Here is a 24757-nt window from a genome sequence, read left to right on the forward strand (position 1 = left end):
GCTTAGTTTTCTAGGAGTTGGCAAACCGCTTTTAAAGCCAGAGCATCAGGAAAAAGTTTTGTCTTACATTGCTGACTCAGCCTCCAGCTCTATCGCCTCCTCTTCTTCAGTTGTAAAAAGTAAAAGCACTGAGTCGTCATTGGAGGCTCATGTTCATGAACCACACCTTTCCTTGTGTCCTTCACCCCAACCAAGATTGAAGGATGATGCAGGCCATACTACTGATTACTCCATGGAGCTGTTTTCACATACCATGCCTGGATTATCAAGTCAAATGGTGAATTACCCAGGCCAAGATGAATCTGACATGGAGTGCACTGATGCACAGCCGCTGATGGATGATTCTGCTGGTACATTCACTCAGAGCACTACATTGTCCTCGCAGTGTACAGAGCCAGATTCTGACCCTGATGAGACTCAGGTGCCCCTTCCCGCACACTATACCACCATACACGGTGACACAGAGGAAGGTGCACATGACATTGAAGAGGAGGTGATGGATGACCCAGTTGTTGACCCAGATTGGCATCCATTGGGGGAAGAGGGTGCTGCTTCCAATAGCTCAGATGAGAAGCATCCACAGCAGACATCGACATCGCAACAGCTGTTATCTGGCAGGCCCGGAGCACTCCAAAGACAGGTTCCAAAAATCAAAAGAGTTGCTGGACAGCTTGTCCAGAGGGTCAAAAGATCACAGCGTGCTAGGCCACAAAATGTCTGCCAAAGTAGGAAGAGTGCAGTGTGGCACTTTTTTGAACAAAATCCTCATGATCAGGCCAAGGTTATCTGTAAGAAGTGCGCAAAGACCTTTAGCCGAGGAAAAAATCTGAAAAATTTGAATACCAGTTGCATGCTTAGACATTTAACCACCATGCACTTGCAAGCGTGGACACAACACCAAACCTCAAGTGCCACATGTGCAACTGATCACAACGAAGGTAGTCAGCAACGCTACATTGTTTCCCCCACTGTAAGCTCACCGGTTAGCACAGCAGCAAATGTTGAGGTGTCGTTGCAAGGCCACAGCAGTCAGGGAATCCCACTGTTATATCAACGAAAGACTGATTCTAGGCCATCAGAAAGAACACCAACTCCATCACCATCATCAACCCTCTCTCAGTCCGCCCTGTCCACCGCTACTTCCACCATATGCAGCTCTCAAGTCCAGCTCACCCTCCCAGACACTATGAGTAGGTCAAGAAAGTACTCAGTCTCTCATCCGCGTACACTGGGTTTGAACGCCCACATTGCCAAACTAATCTCGTTTAAGATGATGCCCTTTCGGTTGGTGGAAAGCGCAGCTTTCCGCGAACTCATGGCCTATGCAGTACCACGCTATGACCTACCCAGTCGCCACTTCTTCTCTCGCAAAGCCATCCCAGCCCTCCACCATCATGTGAAAGACCGCATTGTCCATGCACTCAAGCAGTCAGTGAGCGGAAAGGTGCACCTCACAACTGATGCATGGTCCAGTCGGCATGGCCAGGGCCGTTACGTGTCCATCACTGCGCACTGGGTTAATGTGGTGGATGCAGGGTCCACAGGGGACAGCGGTGGTGGGACAGTACTGCCTAGCCCACGGTATAGGAAACAGTTGGCTGTAGGCGTTCGACCCTCCTCCTCCTCCTCCTCCTCCAGAAGCGAAAGCTCGTCCACAGAGCGCAGTCATACGAGCACTCCATCTGCAGCTGCCACTGTTGCACACGAGGTGTCCCCCTATCGAGCAGCTAGTGGAAAGCGTCAGCAGGCTGTGTTGCAGATGATGTGTTTGGGCGACAGACACACCGCCGAGGTGCTGGCCGAGTACTTGAAGCGACAAACTGAGTCATGGCTGGGCAGTGTACATCTTGAGGCAGGCAAGGTAGTTAGTGATAACGGCCGTAATTTTGTGGCAGCCCTATAGCCCTTTCAAAACTCAACCACATACCTTGCTTGGCTCACACCTTGAACCTGGTGGTGCAGTGCTTCCTCAAAAATTATCCGGAGTTAACAGCCCTGCTCCAGAAGGTGCGAAGACTGTGCGCGCACATCCGCCGGTCGCCTGTACACTCCGTTCGTATGCAGAAGCTGCAGCGATTGCTCCACCTTCCCAACCACCGCCTCATTATCGACATTGCAACAAGGTGGAACTCCACCCTGCACATGGTGGAGCGGCTGTGCAAGCAGAGGCAGGCCATAATGCATTTGTGGGAGGATACACGGCCAGGCACTTTGAGAGCAGACATGGAGTTGACAGGTGTGCAGTGGTCGAAGCTGAAAGACCTCTGTAAAGTCCTTCAGTGTTTTGAGGAATGCACACGGCTGGTAAGTGCAGACGACGCCATTCTAAGCATGAGCATCCCACTTATGCGTCTGCTCATGCAAACTTTGACGCACCTTAAGGAGCAGGCTTCTGCAGCCAATGTTGATGAGGAGGAAGAGGAGGAGGGAATCCTTGATGACATTCAGCCATTGTCTGCTCAGGGACCTCTCCTGGACGAGGTGGAGGAAGAAGAGGAGGAGGAGGAGGAGGATGATGGGGATGATTACTTAGGGGAGGAGGATGCATCTCGTGGGGCAAGTGAAAATGTTGGCGTGGCAAGGTCTGGTACAGGGTTTGTGCGTGACTGGAGGGATGTGGATTTGCCAGAAAGTGCTCCTCCAACCAGCACTCGCAGTGCATCATTGACACCGGGAACATTGGCCCACATGTCAGATTATGCCTTGCAGATCCTAAAAAGGGACCCCCGCATTGCCAAAATGATGAATGATGACGACTACTGGTTGGCCAGCATCCTGGATCCACGCTATAAAGGCAAATTACAAAACATCATGCCACAGGAGAACCTTGACCTAATATTGGCTAATAAACAAGCAACTCTGGTAAATCGGTTGCTTGAGGCATTCCCAGCACACAGCAGCGGTGATGGTTCTCACACGAGCCGTGCGGGCCGGGGTCAGCTTGGCAGAGGTGTTCGTGGTGCATACAGCAGAAGTGGCGTTGGAGACAGGGGTTTCATGACAATGTTGTGGACTGATTTTTCAAGTACCGCTCACACAACTGGTAATACTGCATCGATGGAAAGTGACAGGAGACCGCAGTTGTCAACTATGGTTACAAACTACTTTTCCTCCCATATCGATGTTCTCCCACACAGGTCATTCCCCTTTGACTATTGGGCCACTAAACTGGACACCTGGCCTGAATTGGCACAATATGCCTTACAGGAGCTCGCTTGCCCAGCTGCAAGTGTGCTATCGGAAAGAGTCTTCAGTGCAGCTGGATCAATCCTGACAGAAAAAAGGACCCGTCTGTCAACCCAAAATGTGGATGATCTAACCTTCATTAAAATGAACCACGCATGGGTTTCCAAGGATTTTGTCCCACCTTCCCCTGTTGACACATAGGGTGACAGAAAAATGGCTTGCTTTGGTCCACCTCTTCCTGGGACTTGACCTATTTCACCTTTTGCATCAGCTGAATGTCCAACATCAACATATGACACTTTCTAAAACTCCCTAACTGTGCTGCCTCCCCCCCCCATGGCCGGGGTCACCACCTAGCACACGACACCGTGCGAGTGCCGTTGCCCTGGACAGGTGGGTAGGCCGACTCTTGGGCGCAGGCACTGGCACAGGGTCCCTCATAGTGCAATCAAGTGTCTCTGACGGTGGTGGTGCACACCCGCTGTCAGACACACCGCCGTACTATGAGGGGCCCAGTGCCAGTACCGACGCCCACGAGTGGGCCCCCCTTGCTTGGGCAGGGCCCCAGCATTTGCAATCTTTACCTCTCCCTGCTCCTCCGCTGTGTAGTCTGGGCCGTCAAATCCATACTGTGCCTGACACCATTTGAGCCTGCCTCCTGATGTATAGACATATATTTTGAATGTGTACGCTATCCATACATGTTATCTGGGGATACGGTACCCTTTCTAACCTTTGTGCGATCACGTGCAATCCATACTGGGCCTAATACCGTCTGAGCCTGCCTCCTGATGTATAGACATATATTTTGAATGTGTACGCTATCCATACATGTTATCTGGGGATACGGTACCCTTTCTAACCTTTGTGCAATCACGTGCAATCCATACTGGGCCTAACACCGTCTGAGCCTGCCTCCTGATGTATAGACATATATTTTGAATGTGTACGCTATCCATACATGTTATCTTGGGATATGGTACCCTTTCTCACCTTTGTGCAATCACGTGTAATCCATACTGGGCGTGAGAACGGCTGGCGAGCTGTTAAGCAAGCTACAGCACCTGTGGTTTGCACACGTAAGTTTTTCATTTTTTCAGGAATGACGGTTAGGCCTAATTCCGAAACTGCAGTTGACCTGCACTTACTGGGAAATCATTGTTCGCGGGTAATAATTGTAATCAGTGATCCCCATCACTAACGTTGTTCAGCGGGTTGTCTGCACCTGTAAGCGACAAATGCTGTGTCATGGTTAGGACATGGTTAATGTCCTGTTCTGACAGGGTTAACATTGCCGGCCTCTCTTTGGATCTGGGAGGGGTATTTATGCTCACTCCATACTGGCATTCTCTGTCAGTTATACTGCTATACTGGTGTGTCTGACCCCTGGTGTGTGTGTACTCTGCATTGTTTGTTTGCTTCCTGTGTATGACCCGGCTTGTTCCTTCACTCTGAACTCCGTCTCTCGTTTTTGGTACCATTGTCTTTTCTAGTTCTGACCTCCTGGCTTGGCTATCGTTACGCCGTTACAGTTTACCCCTATTGTACCGTCTAATACCTGTTCTGGTTTTCTGATCTATTGCTACGTCCTGACTATTCTTTCTGTCTAATCCCTTTGGTACTGTCCTGCTATCTCGTGCTTTGACCCGGCTTGATCTGGTGTCTGTCTCTGTCTATGCTCCTTGGTAACATTGTCCTGTAGTTACCCTTCTAGGAGTTTCCCTGCAGCTCCTAGCTCTGTGGAGCTTAGGCCACACCCCCAGCAGTCACGTGATTCAGGTCCTGGAGCATGCATTGTCACCACTGCTGCTCGCTCCGCAGGTATCTTTGTGCACAGTCTTTGTACTCAGGACACGCGCCCTGGCTTAGTGAGCAAGTGCAGTGCGGTGTTCCTGACATTATAACTGACCGTTTCAGTTTTTTTTTCCTCTGAAGGAAAAAAAAAAAAAAAGTGTGTGTTTATCCTCATGGATCCCATACAAGCCTTGGCTGATCAGGTCAAGCACCTGACCCAAATGTTCCATAAACTCAATGTGGAACAGTGCACGATGGCCCATACCCAGCAACAGTTGGTGGTTACTGTGCAGGGGGCTGTCGATGCAGGGGCTTCTAGTTCTGGGGGTAGGGATTTGTCATTAGCGTCCCCCGAATCTCCAGTCAAATTGCCCGATCCCTTCTCAGGGGATAAAAAGGAGTTCAGGTCTTTCAGAGAAGGATGCAAGCCTTTTTTTTCTCTAAGGCCCCGCTCCTCCGGGGATGAGTTTCAGAGGGTGGGGGTCATTATTTCCCTACTTCGGGGGGCTCCGCAAGCATGGGCTTTCTCTCTGTCTTCCTCTGCTCCTGAACGTATGTCAGTGAACTTGTTCTTTGAGGCTCTGGGGCACATTTATGATGAGCCTGATAGAGTGCGTCTGGCAGAGGATATGGTGATGAGTGACACAGGGAAGGCACTCTGCTGAATGGTTCTGCTCTGAGTTTAGACGTTGGACCGCCGAAGTATCCTGGAATGACGCCGCCCTGAGGGGGTTGTTTCGCAGGGGCCTTTCTGACCGTCTGCAGGACGCTCTGGCATTACATCCGCCTCCTGATACCCTGGAGGACGCCATGATGCAGGCGGTCCGTATGGACCGGAGACTCCGTGCTAGAGGAATGATGCAACAAGAGTCTCCCTTGTACCCCAAATTGTGTGACACTTCACCCGTATCTGAGCCCATGAATGTTGGGTCAGTCTCGGTTAAGGAGAAAGAGAGAAGGCACCGCAGAGACAACCTACTATGTTTTTACTGTGGAGCCTCTGGACATTGGAAAAGGAATTGTCCCTCCTGCCCTTCTTCAGAGAAACCTTCAGAGAAACGACTGAGTCTGGGCAACAATCGAGGAGGTTGTCCAGACTCCCAGGTACATTTTTTTCTCACGTATAAAAATGGTCCTCCAGGTTGAATTGGAAATTGCTGGCGGTCCTGTTATGACCACCGCCTTTGTTGACTGTGGTTCCTCCATTAATCTGATTGATGCCCAAGTTGTGACTCTTAATAAGATAGGGACAGTCAGGTTAAAAGACCCTGTTAAAATTGTGGCTGTGGATTCATCCCCTCTTATCCGGGATGGAATTTGTTTTATGTCTGAAGTTTTTTCTATGAAAGTGGGTTCCACTCATGTGGAAAATTTAAGTTGTTTCGTTATGAATAATCTGCCTGCAGGACTGGTATTGGGAATGCCCTGGTTGCAACGCCACAATCCTCTTATTGATTGGGTGAAGGAGGAGATCACCCGTTGGGGATGTAATGATAATGGTCTGTGTTGTAACCCGGTTCCTTTTGTCAACCCGATAAAATCTGTATCTGTGTCATCTGTCGGTCTGGAGGGTATTCCGGAGTACCTGAGAGACCTTAAAGATGTGTTTTCCGAAAGCGAGGCCGAGGCGCTCCCACCACATAGACCATATGATTGTGCTATCGATTTAGTACCTGGAGCCAAATTACCCAAGGCTCGTTTGTTTAATTTGTCCGGGCCTGAGCGCCAAGCTATGAAAGAGTACATTAAAGAAAGCCTTTGCAAGGGGCATATTCGGCCCTCGGTCTCACCCGTGGCAGCGGGGTTTTTCTTTGTAAAGAAAAAAGATGGTGGGTTGCGACCGTGCCTCGACTTTCGAGAACTGAACAAAATTACTGTTAAGAACACGTACCCTCTCCCGTTGATTCCTGATCTATGCAATCAACTCACGGGGGCCAAATGGTTTTCTAAGCTCGATCTACGAGGGGCTTATAACCTTATAAGGATCCGGGAGGGGGACGAATGGAAAACAGCGTTCCTGACAACTGAGGGGCTGTTTGAAAACCTGGTTATGCCCTTCGGCCTCACTAATGCTCCTGCGGTTTTTCAGAACTTTATTAATGTTGTTTTTTCTGACTTGATTGGACGTTATGTAGTCATTTACCTGGATGACATCTTGATTTACTCTGAAGACAGTCAGTCACACTTGCATCATCTGCGTACGGTGCTTATGAGACTCCGGGAGAACCATTTGTATGCTAAGCTAGAGAAGTGCTCATTTTTTATGCAAGAACTGTCTTTTCTGGGTGTAATTGTATCCGGGGAGGGATTCCGCATGGATCCAGGGAAGGTTCAGGCCATTACAGATTGGGTGCAGCCTCATGACCTGAAGGGGTTGCAGCGATTTCTGGGCTTCGCTAATTATTATAGGAAGTTCATTAAAGGGTTCTCGCAGGTGGTAAAACCCTTGACGGACCTCACTCTTAAAGGGGCAGATGTAAAAACTTGGTCTGTGGCCGCAAAAAATTCCTTCCTGGCATTAAAGAAGTGTTTTACTACAGCCCCTGTGTTGGTACAACCCGATTCGTCAAGACCTTTTATCGTCGAGGTCGACGCTTCGGAGGTGGGGGTGGGGGCAGTATTGTCACAGGGCCCCTCTACCCTGACTAACCTCAAGCCCTGTGCCTTTTTCTCTAAGAAGTTCTCGTCGGCCGAGAGAAACTATGATGTCAGTAACAGGGAACTGTTAGCAGTTAAATTGGCCTTTGAAGAATGGAGGCATTTTTTGGAGGGGGCCGCTCATCCCATTACGGTCGTCACTGATCATAAAAACCTGGCCTATATCGAGTCTGCTAAGAGATTGACCCCCAGACAAGCTCGGTGGGCACTTTTTTTTTCTCGCTTTCAATTTACCATCACGTTCCGACCAGGGTCTAAAAATGTAAAGGCAGATGCCTTATCCCGAAGTTTTGATTCTGTGTCCCCTCCAGAACCTCCTTCCTCCATTCTTCAACCGGGAGTGGTTGTAGCCGAAATCTCCTCTGAGTTACAGAGAGAGATTCTGGAAGCACAAGCCCACAGGAATAAACCCCCAGGTAAATTGTTTGTACCCGAACAATTCCGTCCCACACTCCTTCAAGAATTTCATGACTCTATGTTAAGTGCACACCCTGGTATTACAGCTACTCGGGGGGCAGTAGCTAGGGGTTTTTGGTGGCCCTCTATGGGTACTTATATAAAAAGGTTTGTGAATACTTGTGGGGTGTGCGCGCGCTCTAAAAGCTCTCAGGTCCGGCCGGCCGGGGAATTGGTGCCTTTGCCAATTCCGGATAAACTATGGCCACACCTGTCCATGGACATTATCACTAACCTTCCACCTTCCAAGGGCAACTCAGTGGTATGGGTAGTGGCTGATAGATTTTCTAAGCAAGCCCACTTTGTGCCATTACCTGCGTTACCATCTGCTGAAACCTTGGCTCGTTTGTTTATACAGCACATTGTTCGACTGCATGGAGTGCCTGTGAACGTGGTGTCGGACAGGGGTGTGCAATTTGTGGCCAGGTTTTGGAGAGCGTTTTGTATGAAGTTGGGGGTCACGTTGTCATTCTCCTCTGCCTATCACCCGGAATCTAATGGACAAACGGAATGCACCAACCAGTCATTGGAGCAGATTCTGAGATGCCTGGCCTCCTCCAGACAGGAAGACTGGTGTGAGGTATTGCCCATGGCAGAATTTGCATTCAACTGTCGGGTTAATCAGTCTACCGGAAAGCCTCCCTTTCTGGTCAATTATGGGTTTGTTCCGCAGTTTGGGGAATTCTCCCGTATGGATTCGGATTGCCCTGGTGCCGAGGGGATGGTACAACAATTAAAAACCCTCTGGAAGGAGGTACAGGGGAACATCTCCAAAGCCCAGAAGAAGTATGGGGTATTTATGCTCACTCCATACTGGCATTCTCTGTCAGTTATACTGCTATTCTGGTGTATCTGACCCCTGGTGTGTGTGTACTCTGCATTGTTTGTTTCCTTCCTGTGTATGACCCGGCTTGTTCCTTCACTCTGAACTCCGTCTCTCGTTTTTGGTACCATTGTCTTTTCTGGTTCTGACCTCCTGGCTTGGCTATCGTTACTCCGTTACAGTTTACCCCTATTGTACCGTCTAATACCTGTTCTGGTTTTCTGATCTATTGCTACGTCCTGACTATTCTTTCTGTCTAATCCCTTTGGTACTGTCCTGCTATCTCGTGCTTTGACCCAGCTTGATCTGGTGTCTGTCTCTGTCTATGCTCCTTGGTAACATTGTCCTGTAGTTACCCTTCTAGGAGTTTCCCTGCAGCTCCTAGCTCTGTGGAGCTTAGGCCACACCCCCAGCAGTCACGTGATTCAGGTCCTGGAGCATGCATTGTCACCACTGCTGCTCGCTCCGCAGGTATCTTTGTGCACAGTCTTTGTACTCAGGACACGCGCCCTGGCTTAGTGAGCAAGTGCGGTGCGGTGTTCCTGACACGCTGGCCTTTTCAGTGTAGCGCACATGCAGCCACGGACATGTAAGGGCATGACACACCAGTTATTGGCCAATCTCATGTGCCAGAGCCTCACGTGTCCCTCTAGTAAGCCGGACTCGGACTGCGGGGCATGACGGAGTCTCGTTCGTTAACGGAATTAAGCTTGCAATGTGTGCATCTGTTCTGTAGCTGGCATGGTTGAGGTTTCCCAGGTGGAGTCGAATTTAACCGTAGGCTCCACTCCTGGTGGTGCCCTTCTGGACATTCCTTTAAGGTTCAGCTTTGCAACCATACTGCCCACGTAAAACAAACACTTTGCCTTCATGAACGCTGTTTGGAGGGTCATGACTCGTGGGAATAACGCCGCCCAATCAGTTAACCTGCTAGAGAGATCGTTGGTTGCTCCCAAGCATGACATCACACTCCCTAGGAGGAAGGTAATGCCACTGTGGTGACCGTACTCCTGGGGGCGACACAAGTGCACTGATGCCCAGCCACTGCTCGATGAATCTGCTGGTACATTGACCCAGACCACTACATTCCCCTCGCACGCTACACGGCCTGAATCTGACCCTGATGAAACTCAGGTTACCCTTCCCATATACAGTTCCATCTTACACGGTGACAAAGAGGAAGCTGCAGATGAAAGTGCAGGTTCGGCCCACCTGCCATCAGACACACCACCGTACTATCAGGGGCCCTGTGCCAGTGCCGTCGCCAACGAGTGGGCCCCCCCTGCTTGCTCAGGATCACAGCACTTGCAAAGTTGAAATACTGTGCAGTGAGATGGAAGATGGGGATGACGAGGAGTCCAGACAAGTACAGGGATTCCCTAGCGAGGAGACTTATTTGATTGTTTTCAATGTTGGGACAGCAATTTTTGGGGAGCACTATACTCTGGAGAATGATAGATGGGGCCCACCATACACTGGAACATTCCAAAGGTGGACATCAGACACTGGAGCAGCATTTACAGGGCCCATTATACACTAGAGCATTAGAAATGGGGCCCATTATGTTTGGAGCATTATTTGGGCCCATAAGACAGTGGAGCTTCATCCATGGGGACCAACATATACTGTAGCATTATGTGGAGCTCATCATATACTGTTTCAAACATTATATGGGACCAATGATTCTGTATGGAGAAATAGATGGGCCTCGTCATGAGATGTAAAAAGTGAAGTATTTTTCATTGTACTATACCGCTATTTCTCTTCCGTATCGGAGCATGATGAGTTGTGGTATGTGTTAAAGGGGCGCTCTTTCGCCCAGGGCACATTAAAACCTGGAGCCAGCCCCCCCCACAACTGTAGCCAAATAACCCCCATTTTTCAGTGCGTAACTTGTATTATGAAGTTAATTAAGGTTGACAAGCTTAAGTAAGAAGAATTGATGCTTTTGGCATTCAAATGGGCACTGTTGGTGTGTTTCCTGTCCTCCTCTCACTGCCGACTTTTATTCCCCATTGACTTACATTGGGTTTCGTGTTTCGGGACGACCCCGACTTTTCCCTATAATCGAACGATCTTGCTCGACCCGACTTTTGGAAAAGTCGGGTTTCACGAAACGAAACGCGACCCTAAAAAACCAAAAGTCGCTCAACTCTACTTGTGAGTATTTGCTGCTGGACCTCACTGAGGTGTGTGAGAAGCTGCATGGTGTGAAGCAGTATTCAGGGTCTGGGGCCTTTCCTTGGGCTCAACCAGAAAATCAAATGGCGGCTGCGGTCTGGCAAAAAGTCCCTAGAGTCGCTGCTGGGGAGCGGGACTTTATCATGTATGCGGAGGTACCCAGGCAGGTGGGAAGAGTTGGTGCCCCACGGAGCTGCCTGGTATTCCCCGAGGTGAAGGGGTACATCCCTGTGGTGAGCAGACTGGTGTATAGTCCGCGGGGCTCACGCCAAATCTTCCATACCATTGAAGAAGCCGCCCCCTCCTGGTTGTGTGGAGGCAACCAGAGAGTGTATTTTTCCTCCATATTCCTGCGACTCTGGCAAAGTGCCCCCTAGAGTCGCTGCTGGGGAGCGGGACTTGTTCATACAGGTGGACGTACCCAGACAGGTGGGTGGAGTTGGTGATCCCCATGGTGTTGTCTGGGGTTCCCCGAGATGAAGGGGTACGTACCTGTAGTGAGCAGACTGGTGTTATAGTCCACGGGGCTGACACCAAATCTTCGATACCACCGAAGAGGCTGCCCCCTCCTGGTAGTTTGGAGGAAGGCGACCAGCGAGTGTATATTTCCTCCATATTCCTGTCCCCTTCTCCTCCAGGTGTGAGCGGCGGGTGTGCTGCAGGGGAGTAGGGACAAATCTCACCCCTCGCCATTAACCAACCCTGGGAGGCGCAGACCTCATGGTGAAAGGGTTGGAGGGTGGTGTCCCTTGGTGAATAGCGGGGGTGTGAGTGTGGTGACACAGGGGGACGCCTCTGTTGTCGAGTCCAGAATGAGTTCACCAAAATATGACAAACGAATGTGTGGCAAAAAATGTTCAGGTCCGGACCTGTGTGTGAACGAGCATGTATGGGTGGCCACCAAAAAACATCTTGTGGAAGTGTGTTGTGGAGTCTGATCAGCTCATAGCAAACATACACATACATAAACTCGTTCCCCAGGTCGGCGTTGTGGAGATGAGTGGTGCCTCCAGAACATGTATTGCCAATACCAGCGGTGCGTTTGTCATAAACCTGAAGTTTCAGGTGGTGGTGGGGTGAACCCAGGATCTGGGCGTCCCCGCTGTAGGTGTTTCCCTTATGAGGATTGGTCTTGAGGGTCCAGAGGCCCCTCATTAAGGAGGGGGTACTGTCATGATCCAAGGTGGATCTGACAATGGACAAAGTGAACGTTTTTTCCTGTGGCTTGGTGCCAAAGTGGGTTGATTGCCCCCGGTGGCCATTAGAATTATTACACGTGGTGTCGTTTGTTCTAAGTTGCACCGGTGGTGGTGAGTGGTATTACACTTTAGTTTTAATGTGCACGTATTACAAATCAGGTGTGAGGCTCTATAAAAGAGTTTCAGGGGTGTTTGATGATTGTTGGTGATAGTTAGTCATTTACAAGGAAGCCTGGGTGAAAGATGGAGCTGAGCAAGAGTCCTGGGCAGCCCAGCCAGAGGGGATGAGTGGCAGCTTTGGAGTCTGCAAGGAGTGCTGGCATGGATTGGTGGAGTCCAACGATGTGGTCTGCAAGAAGGGCTGGCATGGCGTGGTGGAGTCGCAGTTATTGGTGTCAGCAGGAAGTGCTTGCATGGCTTGGTGAAGTGGCGACTATGGTGAGAGTTGTACTCAGCATCGTCATAACCGGATCCATCACCATAGTGCAGCCTTGGAGCAGAGTCCACCACCAGTTGCAGCTGCCCAGTAAACAGAGTCCCAAAGATGAGTCCAGCTTCTGCCAAAAAGTCCAGCATGCTTGAGTCCAACCTTTCTGCTGGACTTGGTTGCTGAAAACTGGACTCAAGCATGCTGGACTTATTGGCAGAAAGGTTGGACTCAAGCATGCTGGACTTTTTGGCAGAAGCTGGACTCATATTTGGGACTCTGTTTACTGGGCAGCTGCAACTGGTGGTGGACTCTGCTCCAAGGCTGCACTATGGTGATGGATCCGGTTATGACGATGGATCCGGTTGAAGGAGAAGATGCACGCAGGTGGTGGGCTCTGTTGCTGGGAGCGTAAGCAACAGAGCAAAACCAAGTGGTGTCCCCCTGTTTTGTCATATTCCCTTATGTGTGTTTAGTGCAGTGGTGGGATTAGTTTCCACACCGACCAATTCCCTAGTGAGGGTTTAGGTGCAGGGCGAGTCAGGGTTTGAGGTACGCGTGCGTCGCCCGGTGCAGAACCGGCATAGGGAACGTTAGGAGTGCAGGGACACTGGCTCAGGGGAGTACAGGAGGTCTTCACGTCCCTATTCCCTATCGCAGGGCCCACCACTGTTATTGTTACTCAGGTTTCCCCTTTATTATTTAAATTCCCCTTACTGGAGGCGGGGTTTCCAGACTACTGTATATATAACGTGTATTACCTAAATTCGCCAGTTGGAGGCGGTGTATCCAGCTGCACATTTTATTATTTAAATTCGCCCTACTGGAGGCGGTGTATCCAGTGTCACGTGTATCATGGGTTCGCCTTGCGGTACTCGCTGCATCCAGACACACGTGACCGTGACACATACGTCACTTATGGACAATCTGGTCGGAGGTGAACACAAACTTGAAAGGGTCCGAGGTCAGGCAGGCTTCGGCCGCAAATAAACGTCGGTCCATGGGGCCGCACCTAGAAGTTGGGGACAAAGTTTGGCTGTCTACCAAGAACATTAAGCTTAAGGTGCCATCTACCAAACTGGGTCCCAGGTTTATTGGTCCCTATGAGATATTAGAGGTGATTAACCCAGTAGCCTTTCGTTTAAAGCTCCCTCAGTCCTTCAAAATACCCAATGTTTTCCACAAATCCCTCCTCAAGATGTACCGCTCCCCAATTCATCCCGTCCATTCCCCTCCTCCTCCAGTTTTTGTCAAGTGTGCCTTGGAGTACGAAGTCCAGGGTATCCTTGATTCCCGTTTGGTGAGAAGGTCCGTGTAATATTTGATGCATTGGAAGGGCTATGATCCAGAGGAGAGGTCCTGAGTCCCCGCTAGTGACATCCATGCCAAGGTTAATTAGAAGGTTTCACCTCCTTCACCCTGACAAACCAGGTTTTGAGGGTCCGGAGGCCCCTCTTGGAGGGGGGTACTGTCACGTCGCCGTCAGACTCAGGGCCTGCTGTTCCAGCTTTAGTCACTAGGAGGCGCAGGACTGGCACATTGCCGCCAGACTTGGGGCCTGCTATTCCGGCCTTGGTCACTAGGAGGCGCCGGTCGGCCACGTCGCCGTCAGACTTGGGGCCTGCTGTTCCGGTCGCAGCCACTAGGAGGCGCCGGACCGCCACTTCACCATAAGACTCAGGGACGGCTGTTCCTGCCTCGGCCACTGGGAGTCACCGTGGTTTGCCCGTGAGTGATGGTGGTGACAGAGAAGGGGCTTCTGTGCAGGCATCTGGTGGGCACAGGCTCCGCCCCTCTGTTAGTCATCAGGGGGTTACTGCATCACCATCTGGCCTAGTCCTGGGGGCCGTCCTAATGACATCATCAGTCCGGGAACCTGTGAGGGATGACCTGATCCCTCAAATACCTTGGGACTGGTGTTGCAAGCCACCGGATATATTCTTGGTTCCCCTGCGTGCTACTGTGTGATTTGCTATAGTTAACTCTGACCTCAGCCTGTATTCCTGACCCTTCTATTGCCTGCCGTTTTTGTACCTTTGCCTTTCTCCTGATTTTTGACGCTGACCTTGGCTTGGATTCCTGACCATTCTATTGCCTGCCGTTTTTGTACCTTTGCCTTTCTCCCGATTTTTGACGCTGACCTTGGCTTGGATTCCTGACCATTCTATTGCCTGCCGTTTTTGTACCTTTGCCTTTCTCCCGATTTTTGACACTGACCTTGGCTTGGATTCCTGACCATTCTATTGCCTGCCGTTTTTGTACCTTTGCCTTTCTCCCGATTTTTGACACTGACCTTGGCTTGGATTCCTGACCCTTCTGCCTGCTGTTTTTGTACTTCTGCTTTCCGCCGACCTCCGACTCCTGTCTCCGGACCACTACGGGTTTTAGTTTTAACCCCTTGACAACCATTCTGCTCTGGTCCACTGCGCCCCTAGACAGCTACCCCCTGGGCCTTGCTACAATTCCAGATTCCTGTATAGGGGTTAAGGGTCTCGGGGTTACTCGGGGCACTGTCCTACTGCAGCCCAGATTCCCAGTCGGTCGTCACAGGAGTCCACCATAACCTCCCCCTGCTCTCCTGCATGACCTGGCAAACTCCACACGTAAACAACAAGAGCAAAATTTGTACCCATTGCTTCCACTCACAGCATTTTCCGCCTCCTGTGGATCCTGGAAGGTGATGAAGGCGAATGATGGGGACCTGCCTCCCCCATGATTCTTCAGCTTGATGGAACGGATCCTCCCATACCTATGGAACAACTCCTCCAGCTCCTTCTCTTGTTCATTGGCCAGTAAATTGCCCACAAAAATACACACATTTCACAAGTGTCAGCACCCCCAGTCCTGGAGAAGGCCCCTTGGCAGTCTGGTAAATGGAGTTCTGGTGGTACAATATCTGGGCTGGTTAGGGTGATGGAAGACCCAGTGCTCCGAGGTCCCTGGGCCTCGATATCACTGACCTTGACTAGCTGACAGTGGCTATGGAGGTTGGCTGGTGTAGAGTGGTAAACCTGCCATATAGTGTGAACAGGTTATATCACTTCATCCTTTGTTGGTGTTTCCCGGGGGTAGTGACCCTCAGACCCTGGTGGCTTGTCTTGACAGACATTGACTGGATTTGCCAGCAGAGGGGCTCCAGGCATGGGGCCCTGGCCTTGGAAGCAATCTTTGGCAATGTGTCCAAGGCATGTATAGCAGTGCCGTGGGTTGGGCAACTCACGGGTGCTGCTGGTAATCCTTTGGCCTGATAGTCGGTCAAATCCTTGGTTTAAGGGTCTTCTTGGATTGGTGGGCATTCTCATTTCTCCAGTGGGGTCGGTTGGCTGTAAACTCGTCAGCCCATCGGGCTGCGTGCTCTGGGGTGTCGGGTTTCCGGTCAGCTACCCACTCTCGAATTTCAGGGTCCATCTTCTCCAAAAGTTGCTCAAGCATGATCACATCCCAAAGGGCAGCAGCAGAGTGGGCAGCCCTACCGTCAAGCCAGCGGTTGCAGTTTCTCCGGAGTTGACTGCCAAATTCTACATAGGAGACAGCCTGGAGAGACAATGTCCGGAACTTTGTGCGATATCTCTCAGGTGTAATGGTAAAAAGTGCCAGCAGGGTGTCTTTAATAGTTTCATAATCCTGGCAGTATTGAGGCCCAAGTGACTGGGCAGCATCCCGTGCCCGACCAGTCAAACTAGTCCACAGGTATTTAGCCCAATCAGCTATGGGCACCTGGTGCATCAGCATTAGAGTCTCAAAATCTTGCAGATGTTCATCGACTTCAGTGTTTGACTCATTAAACACTGGCACATCTCTGTAGCGGAGCTGCATTCCTTGTTGGGGAAGTACATTGGGGGTAGAGTTCGATGCTGGCTGTAGGGGTACTGGAACTCCCAAGACTAATTCCATAACACAAGCTCTTTCACCAATTGAGGCTCCAGGTCCCAATGCAACCAACAACTCTTGGATTCGGGCTGCAGGTGTCTGGGTAGATTCCAGACTGGCACAGGGTCCTGGTTCTGGCAATTCCTCTGAGTACATCTCAGCAGAGTTTTCATCCTCCACAACGTTCTGGGTATCCCAACGAACTAATTCCATGATCAAATCCGAACGAGTGTCCGTGGTCCGGTATTCAATACGTCGTAGCTGGCACAGCTCTTATAGTTGTCGTTTTTTGCTACAGCTATACATCCACTCCGGTCCTCTTCCCAAGGTTGAGTTGGTGGGGTTGGACATGGTGCAGTCTGAAACCTACTGTGTATGCCTCATCAATGGCCTGCTGGGTCTGTCTGTATGCCTCCCTGGTTGTGAAGCCCTGAACAGTGTCTACGAACACCAGTCCCCTGCAGCTCCCCCGATTCCGCCGGGCTGAGTAGTATCCCACCGCTGCCACCAAGTGTGGAGAAACGGGGTCAGTGGGTGCTCTCGTCCGCTGGCCCGGCTGCCTTTAGCAAGACTGCATGGACCATGGCTCATACCACTGAACGCCGGCTCTATCTCCCCGTGGGCAGAACACTACACAGACATCACAGGGTTAGGGTAAAACAGTGTGGCCAAGCTTTATTGAACCAGAACACCCAGTAGCAAACAGAACAATCCCAGAAATTACCCCAAGATGGTGCACATTACAAGGTCTCTCCCCTCTGCTGGCTCATAGGGATGCTAGTGGATGTTATGTTAGAGCTCCCAGGGTCGCTATTCCACCTGTGATAACACACAGAGAGGAGGTCACGACAAGCATAGGGAGAAAACCGAGAGCAGTCCTGTGTTCTTTCAGCCGGGTCTGACATACCCTCAGCTGGGATCCTGAACAGTTTCTTGTCCGCTAAGTGTTTAGCAGAATGTTCGGCTAGTAGCTCTATGTGATGAGATGAGACCCCGTCTTTCTGTCTCAGGGTCTTTTATACCCAAGGCAGGTAAGCTATTTTTAAGAATTACCCAGTGTCCTTCAGTACTTCACAGCCTTCCCTAGCTACATTCAAGTCAACAAACTGATTCAAGAATATAAACAAACATCAGATAAGCACACACTATGTTACATCGTATATCATTGTGCAAGTCAGCCTTCTAGACCCACCAGAATCCACACTTAAATCCACAAGCCAAATATACAGACAAAAAGTCAATATCTCCAGGCCTGGTAAAACATAGCATTCTGGGCAATTAAGATATACTCTGGTTTCTTCACATCCACTATTTATATTGAGAGGGGTATGTGATTTCAGCAGCCAATGACACAAGCCGTAGTTTCAGGACATTGTGGGTGTTTCCTGCGCATTGGCTATCCGCAATGTGTACACATAAAGTTAGGGGGGAAAAAATGACTGCCATGCTGTGTTTCCAAGAACGCCGTGCCTCTGTGCTCTTCAAACCTCCTCCCCTCATCAAACACGTGCCAAACGCTCATGATACTCCACCATTATCGTTGCTAAAGTGTTGAAAATATTTTTGTGGCAACGAAAATATTTTCCCGCACTTTCACTGAATCTTACCGATTTTTACCGATTTTTATAAAATTCTGCTCGGGTTTCCAATCACGAATCCGAATGTGCCATATTCGTGCCGAATTTATGTTTGGCAATCGTTTTCCGAACAAATTCGCTCATCATTGCTGCAGACCTTCCCGCTGGGAAGTGATGTGTCGGCTAGTTCCACTGCGGATGAGGAGGAGTAGAGGAAGGAACTGGAATATGAGGAGACTGAAACCTTGATGGAAGTTGGGCCCACTATTCTTGGTGTGGGTAAGATGTGTGATGTCCCAGCCTTAGACTCTGTCCCAGACTCCTCCAGGTTTATCCAGTGTACCATTTGGGAAATGTAGCATCCCTGTCCACAAGAAATTGTCCACGTGTCTGTAGTTAGGTGGACCTTCCCTGTGACTGCGTTGGCCAGATCACAGTTGTTATTGTGTAACACATGCTTATGTAATGCACTGAAAAAAAAGTGTGGTGGCTGGGAATCGAAAATCGTGGGGTTGCCACCGCCAAAAGGACATGGAAAGACTTGGTTCCCACAAGCCGAAATGGTGACATTTCCAGGGCAAGCAATCTGGGTGTTTAGCGTTTGAGCCTGTGGGTGGGTAGATATTTCTGCTTCCTGTGAAATTTCTGGGGAAAGAACAACTGAACGCTACGCTGAGACAATGAACTGAACGTGGTTACTGACTGTTGTGTCTGTGCAACCGAAGGTTGTGATCAGGAGGCTTCAGCACCTGCTTTCTGGACAGCAGATTGGGAAGGCCATAGCACAGGGGAAGGGGCAGTGCTTTCACCCTCAGACACAGATATTGCACCCAGGCATTCTGCCTGCCTTCTGGGGCGCTAGGCTGCCAAGTGCTTCTGCGTGCTGGTGGTGCTCAGGTTGGCAGTGTTCTTGCCTCTTCTCAGCTTGGTATGGCAGATGCTGCAAATTACAGTTGTTTTGTATGATGGACTTTCAGTAAAAAACCGCCATACAGGGAAGCAACGCAACTGTCCCGCTCACGCCCTGACTGGTGGGTGTGAGCCAGGGGGTTGTAGCCCCACTGTGCCACAAAGCAGTCTACCCTGGAAGGGGTGTGACTATAGCAGCTGCCTTGGTTTTCACTGGAACCTCTGATAGTGAGGCCAGGTTTGTGCGGAAAGCAGCTGCCAGGTGCCACTCCAGGGTGGTGTCTGTCTGTGGCTGCTGATCCCACTTGGGGAGACATTAGCATGGCTGAGATACTGGCAGGCGGACATGGCAGAGACACGGGCAGGCAGGCATGACTTGAGACACTGGCAAGCGGGCATGGCTTGAGACACTGGCAAGCGGGCATGGCTTGAGACACTGGCAAGCGGGCATGGCTTGAGACACTGGCAAGCGGGCATGGCTTGAGACACTGGCAAGCGGGCACGGATTGAGACACAGGGCAGACAGTCACGGCTTAAGACACGGGGCAGACAGGCATGGCTTGAGACACAGGGCAGACAGGCATGGTTTGAGACACAGGGCAGACAGGCACAACTTGAGACACAGGGCAGACAGGCACAGCTGGAGCACAGGGCAGACAGGCACGGCTTGAGACACAGGGCAGACAGGCACGGCAGGGACACTGGGCAGGCACAGCTGGGACACTGGGCAGGCAGGCACGGCTGGGACACTGGGCAGGCAGGCACGGCTGGGACACTGGGCAGGCAGGCACGGCTGGGACACAGGACTGGCAGGCACGGCTGGGACACAGGGCAGGCAGGTGTGGTGTAAGAAGGAACAGGTAGAGACCTGTTCACACAGCGGGTGCTGGTACTGGAATAGACAGAAGAGAGTGGAGTATGATGGAACAGGTTTGGACCTGTTCAAACAGGAGGTGCAGGTACGGGTACTGACAGGAGGGAGTGGAGAATGAAGGAACAGGTTTGGACCTGTTCACACAGGAGGTGCAGGTAAGGATACAGGCAGGAAGGAGTGGAGAATGAAGGAACAGGTTTAGACCTGTTCACACAGGAAGAGCAGGTACGAGTACAGACAGGAAAGTGTGGAGAATGACGGAACAGGTCTGGACCTGTTCACACAGGAGGTGGAGAACCGCAAGGTTGCGGTGAGGAGCTGCGGTTAACAGCAAGAGTCTCTGCAGCAGCAGAAGCAGAACCGCAAGAGTGTGGAGTAGAGTTGAGCAAAACGGGTCGGTAAATTTTAAAAATCTCCGACTTTCACCAAAGTCGGGTTTCATGAAACGAAACCCGACCATAGCATGAGGTCGGCCATGATGTCGGCGACCCGAGCGCCAAAGTTGCGTTTCAAATGATGCTTCCAGCGTCTTTTTTCAGCCAATGATAGAGGACGCACACTGTGGGCAATGCGATGACACAGGCAGCGGCCAGCACCATCTTAGAGAAGGGCATTGAAGTGATTGGCTGGCTTTGTGTGGCATCGCAGTGGGTATAAAGGCTGTGAACGCCTACCGCCATCTTACTTCTGCCGATCTTACAATAGGGAGAGGTGCTGCTGCTGATTCTGAACAGGGAGAGCGTTAGGCAGGGAAGAAGAAAAAAAAAAACTGCTTCTGCTGATAACGCTTTTCACTGTACAGTTAGTGTGCAGTGAAAGGGGAGGATTTTTGTTGTGTGCAGCAGTACTGGTGGTGATTAGGCTGCCTTTTAAGGCTACCTGCTAGCTGCATTGCTGTGTACACACTGCTGTCCAAACTGCTTTTTTCAAAGCACTCCAAATTTTATTATTTTGTCCTGGTGAGTTACTGAGCGTCTATTTTTTCACACATCGTCTAGCGGTGTACGCTCCTCACACACTACCGTGTATTCCGGCTGGTATCACGGAGAAATAGAAGCTCTCTGGGTGTGACTCTGGAAGAAAAAGCCGAGGAGTTTATCATGTTTTTCCAGACCTACACCTTAGAGTTGTGTCCGTTTTTCAAACAGTTTCGTGTATCTGCTGTTTGATTACAGTCAAAGCTAGACAGTGACAGCGTGTGTCAGTCCGTACACAAATACACGGAGCTTGACAATGTTCCATACAGACACCGTCTAGCGGTGTACGCTCCACACACACTACCGTATATTCCGGCTGGTATCACGGACAAAAAGAAGCTATCGGGGTGTGACTCTGGAAGAAAAAGCCGAGGAGATTGTCCGTTTTTCCAGACCTACACCTTAGAGTTGTGTCCGTTTTTCAAACAGTTTCATATATCTGCTGTTTGATTACAGTCAAAACTTTGACAAAGACAGCGTGTGTCAGTCCGTATACAAATACACGGAGCTTGACAATTTTACATACACACCGTACAGCGGTGTACGCTCCTCACACACTACTGTGTATTCCGGCTGGTATCACGTACAAATAGAAGCTACCTGTGTGTGACTCTGGAAAAGAAAACCGAGGAGTTTGTCCGTTTTTCCACACCTACACCTTAGAGTCGTGTCCGTTTTTCCAACAGTTCCGTATATCTGCTTGTTGGATTACGGTCCAATGCAGACTGTGAGAGCATCTGTGACTAACATAATATATACGTTTATTTAATTTGTTTAATACACCTTACACAGCTGGACGCTCCTCATACACTACCATCTCTCTGCTGGTATTTTGGTTACATTTTCCCAAACATGAGGAAGTATGGTGGAACAGGCCGTAGACGTGGGCAGGGGTGTGCGGCTGGTACTGATGGTGGTGGTGCATCGGCTGGTTCTGGCAAAAGCACAATAGCAGCTAAGGCAGGAGGTGTTGAGCCTGCGTCATCCTCTGGCTCAAGAAGGCCTGTAAGGTTGCCTTTTCTTGGAGTAGGAAAACCGCTTTTAAAGGTGGAGCATAAGGAACAGGTTTTGGCGTACATTGCCGAAACAGCCACCAGCTTTATTGCCTCCTCTTCTGAACGGTCGAAACCTGCAAGCACGGAGTCGTCAGTGCAGGGTTCTGGTCATAAAAAACCCCTTTCCTTGTGTCCTTCACCCCCACCAAAAGTTAAGGATGCGGCAGCCCACACTGCAGATTACTCTATGGAGCTCTTTTCACATACCATGCCTGGGTTATCCAGTCAAATCCTGAATTCCCCAGTCCAAGATGAATCTTACATGGACTGCACTGATGCACAGCCACTGCTAGATGATTCTGCTGGTACATTGACCCACAGCACTACATTGCCCTCGCAGTCTATTGAGCCAGAATGTGACCCTGATGAAACCCAGGTGCCCCTTCCCGTATACCATACCACCTTACACGGTGACACAGAGAGAAGGTAAAGAGGAAGGTGCAGACGACTTTGAAGAGGAGGTGATGGATGACCCAGTTCTTGACCCGGATTGGCATCCATTGGGGGAGGAGGGTGGCGCTGGCAATAGTTCAGATAAGGAGAAGGATCCGCAGCAGGCATTGACATCACAGCAGCGGTAATCTAGCAGGCCCGTAGCTGTCCTAAAACGTGGAACAAAAACTAAAAGAGTTGCAGGACAGCTTGACCAGACAGTCAACTTAGCATAGCGTGCAAGACCAGAAAATGTTTACCATAGTAGGAAGAGTGCAGTGTGGCACTTCTTTGTCCAAAATCCTACTGATGAGGCAAAGGTTACCTGTAAGAAGTGCGGAAGGACCTTTAGCCGAGGTAAACAACTCAGAAATTTGAATACCAGTTGCATGCTTAGACATTTAATCAACATGCACTTGCAAGCGTGGACACACTACAAAACCTCAGGTAGCACATGTGCACCTGCTCCGACTGAAGGTGGCCAACAACGCTCCATTGCTACCCCCACTGTAAGACCACCGCCACCATTAAGCACACCTCCTCTTCCTCCTCTTCCTCGGACTTGCCCAATTACGAGCTTTGCAGCAGCTGAATGTCCAGCCAACACATCTACATACGCCAATTTTTAAACCTCCCTAACTGGGCTGCCCACCCCTCCCCCAATGGCTGGGGTCAAGACCTGGCGCACCCCGGCAAGTGTCGTTGCTGTGAACAGGTGGATGGGCCCACTGTTGGCCGCGGGCAATAGCACAGGGTCCCTCATAGTACAATACAGTGTCTCAGACGGTGGGAGGGCCCACTCGCCGTCAGACACACCAGCGTACTATGAGGGGCCCTGTGACTGTACTGTCGACCACGATTGTGCCCCCCCGCTTGGTCATGGCCACAGCACTTGCAAGTTGCAATACTTAGCTCTCCCTGCTCCACCATTGAGTAGTCTGGGCAGTTAAATCCTTCACAGGGACGGCCACTCGAAATTTGGTGTATTGATCAATGATGGTTAAGATTTAGCTATGGCCTGTCCTGCTGGCCTCTACCTTCAGATGATCAATGGCTACCATTTGAAATGGACGTCAACTTACAAGTGGATGCAGTGGTGGTTTATGATCACCTTTCACAGTTGTGATAGTCACAGACGTGTGACATTCCTGCCACCATTTTTCAATGTCTCCTCTCATGCAAATCCTGTAGAATCGCCTACGGCCTGTGGCTTCTGTCTTTTGCACTCCAAAATGACCAGACACATCATGATAGGAAGTGAGGAACATGGGTACATCTCTCCCTGTGATCACAATTTGATGGAGACGAGTAACGGTGATGTGATCCACGCTACTGCGATAAAGCAATCCTTTCTTCACAAAGAACCTTTTTCACTTTCTCCACAGACACAGTAATTGAGGGTCTGCATCGCCTCTGCAACATATACCGAGAGGTTTCCCCGCGATGATTAATTCAAAAATTTCTGCTAACACTCGACTTTGCGTCTATACTTGTATCCATGTAGTTTCCAGTATCGGAGATACTTGACTGGTTTACTGAGATTGAAATGTATATGAAGATTTAAAGTATCACAACACTGTATACTGATGTACGCTATGAATACCTTTCCCTTATTCTACTTTTTTAATTCTGGTGTAATACATAGTGAGCCTGTGAGTGTCTGTGTTTGATTCCAGAAGTATAGACGGAAATTTAACCCTAGACTGGACACACCTGGTATGTGCTGATACAGTACCTTGTTTCAAAAATTTGTATTAAGGTATCATCTGTAGCGTAACCTACTGTGGGGGGGACCCTCTTCTTGCCGCAGACAAATACGAGACTGAGACAGAGTTTGTATTGAACAGGTCCGTTTTTAAGTGCACATCCTTCTGTCAACAACAGCAATTCACCTCAGCCATTTCACATTTCTCTGTACACAGGCCCCGGTACCTTCACTTCCTTTGTAACTATAATCGTGGCGTCCTCTGAGGCTCTTCCACTGTGGCTGGCCTAGGCCCAACCACCACAGCGCTGCACCAGTCTGAGCACACCGTCAGTATGATAGCCCCAGGCCGTCTTCGTCTGCGGCTACCGTTCTCTGGGCCACCCCCCATGACCGACTCAACTGTCAGTCCTCTCTGGAGCCTTTCCACTGTCTCTATTTCCTCAGCAGAACTTCCTCTTTACTGTGCTCCCTTCGCTGACTGACTCTTCCAGAACCTTCCCTCAGCCTTTTATACTTCCAGTTCTGGTAACTCCGCCCACCATCACCTAACAGTTTCTCTGACCAATGGCAGTTATTCAGTCCCACTCCTACACTCTCCACTGCCCTCCAATGGGCAAGCTATAACACTGCA

The 24757-nt window shown here is 50.2% G+C and overlaps 2 protein-coding genes across 2 annotated transcripts in view; one reads left to right on the top strand and one right to left on the bottom strand.

The window, feature by feature from the left end:
* The window catches only part of LOC141089319 (serine/arginine-rich splicing factor 9-like), a gene marked incomplete at its 5' end in the record, with an annotated part of 29742 nt that extends 14210 nt beyond the window's left edge, over positions 1–15532 (bottom strand). Inside the window, 2 exons of the mRNA XM_073575642.1 lie at positions 10967–10978; positions 15283–15532. Of these exons, the coding sequence (XP_073431743.1) occupies positions 10967–10978; positions 15283–15532 (262 nt within the window). The remainder of the gene's footprint in view (positions 1–10966; positions 10979–15282) is intronic.
* The window catches only part of LOC141089323 (tubby protein homolog), a 409143-nt gene that overhangs the window by 234718 nt on the left and 149668 nt on the right, over positions 1–24757 (top strand). The gene's annotated exons all lie outside the window — the stretch shown is intronic.

Source organism: Dendrobates tinctorius, unplaced genomic scaffold (assembly GCF_039654945.1).
Source record: "Dendrobates tinctorius isolate UK_male_01 unplaced genomic scaffold, ASM3965494v1 ptg000045l, whole genome shotgun sequence".
Lineage (NCBI taxonomy): Eukaryota > Metazoa > Chordata > Amphibia > Anura > Dendrobatidae > Dendrobates > Dendrobates tinctorius.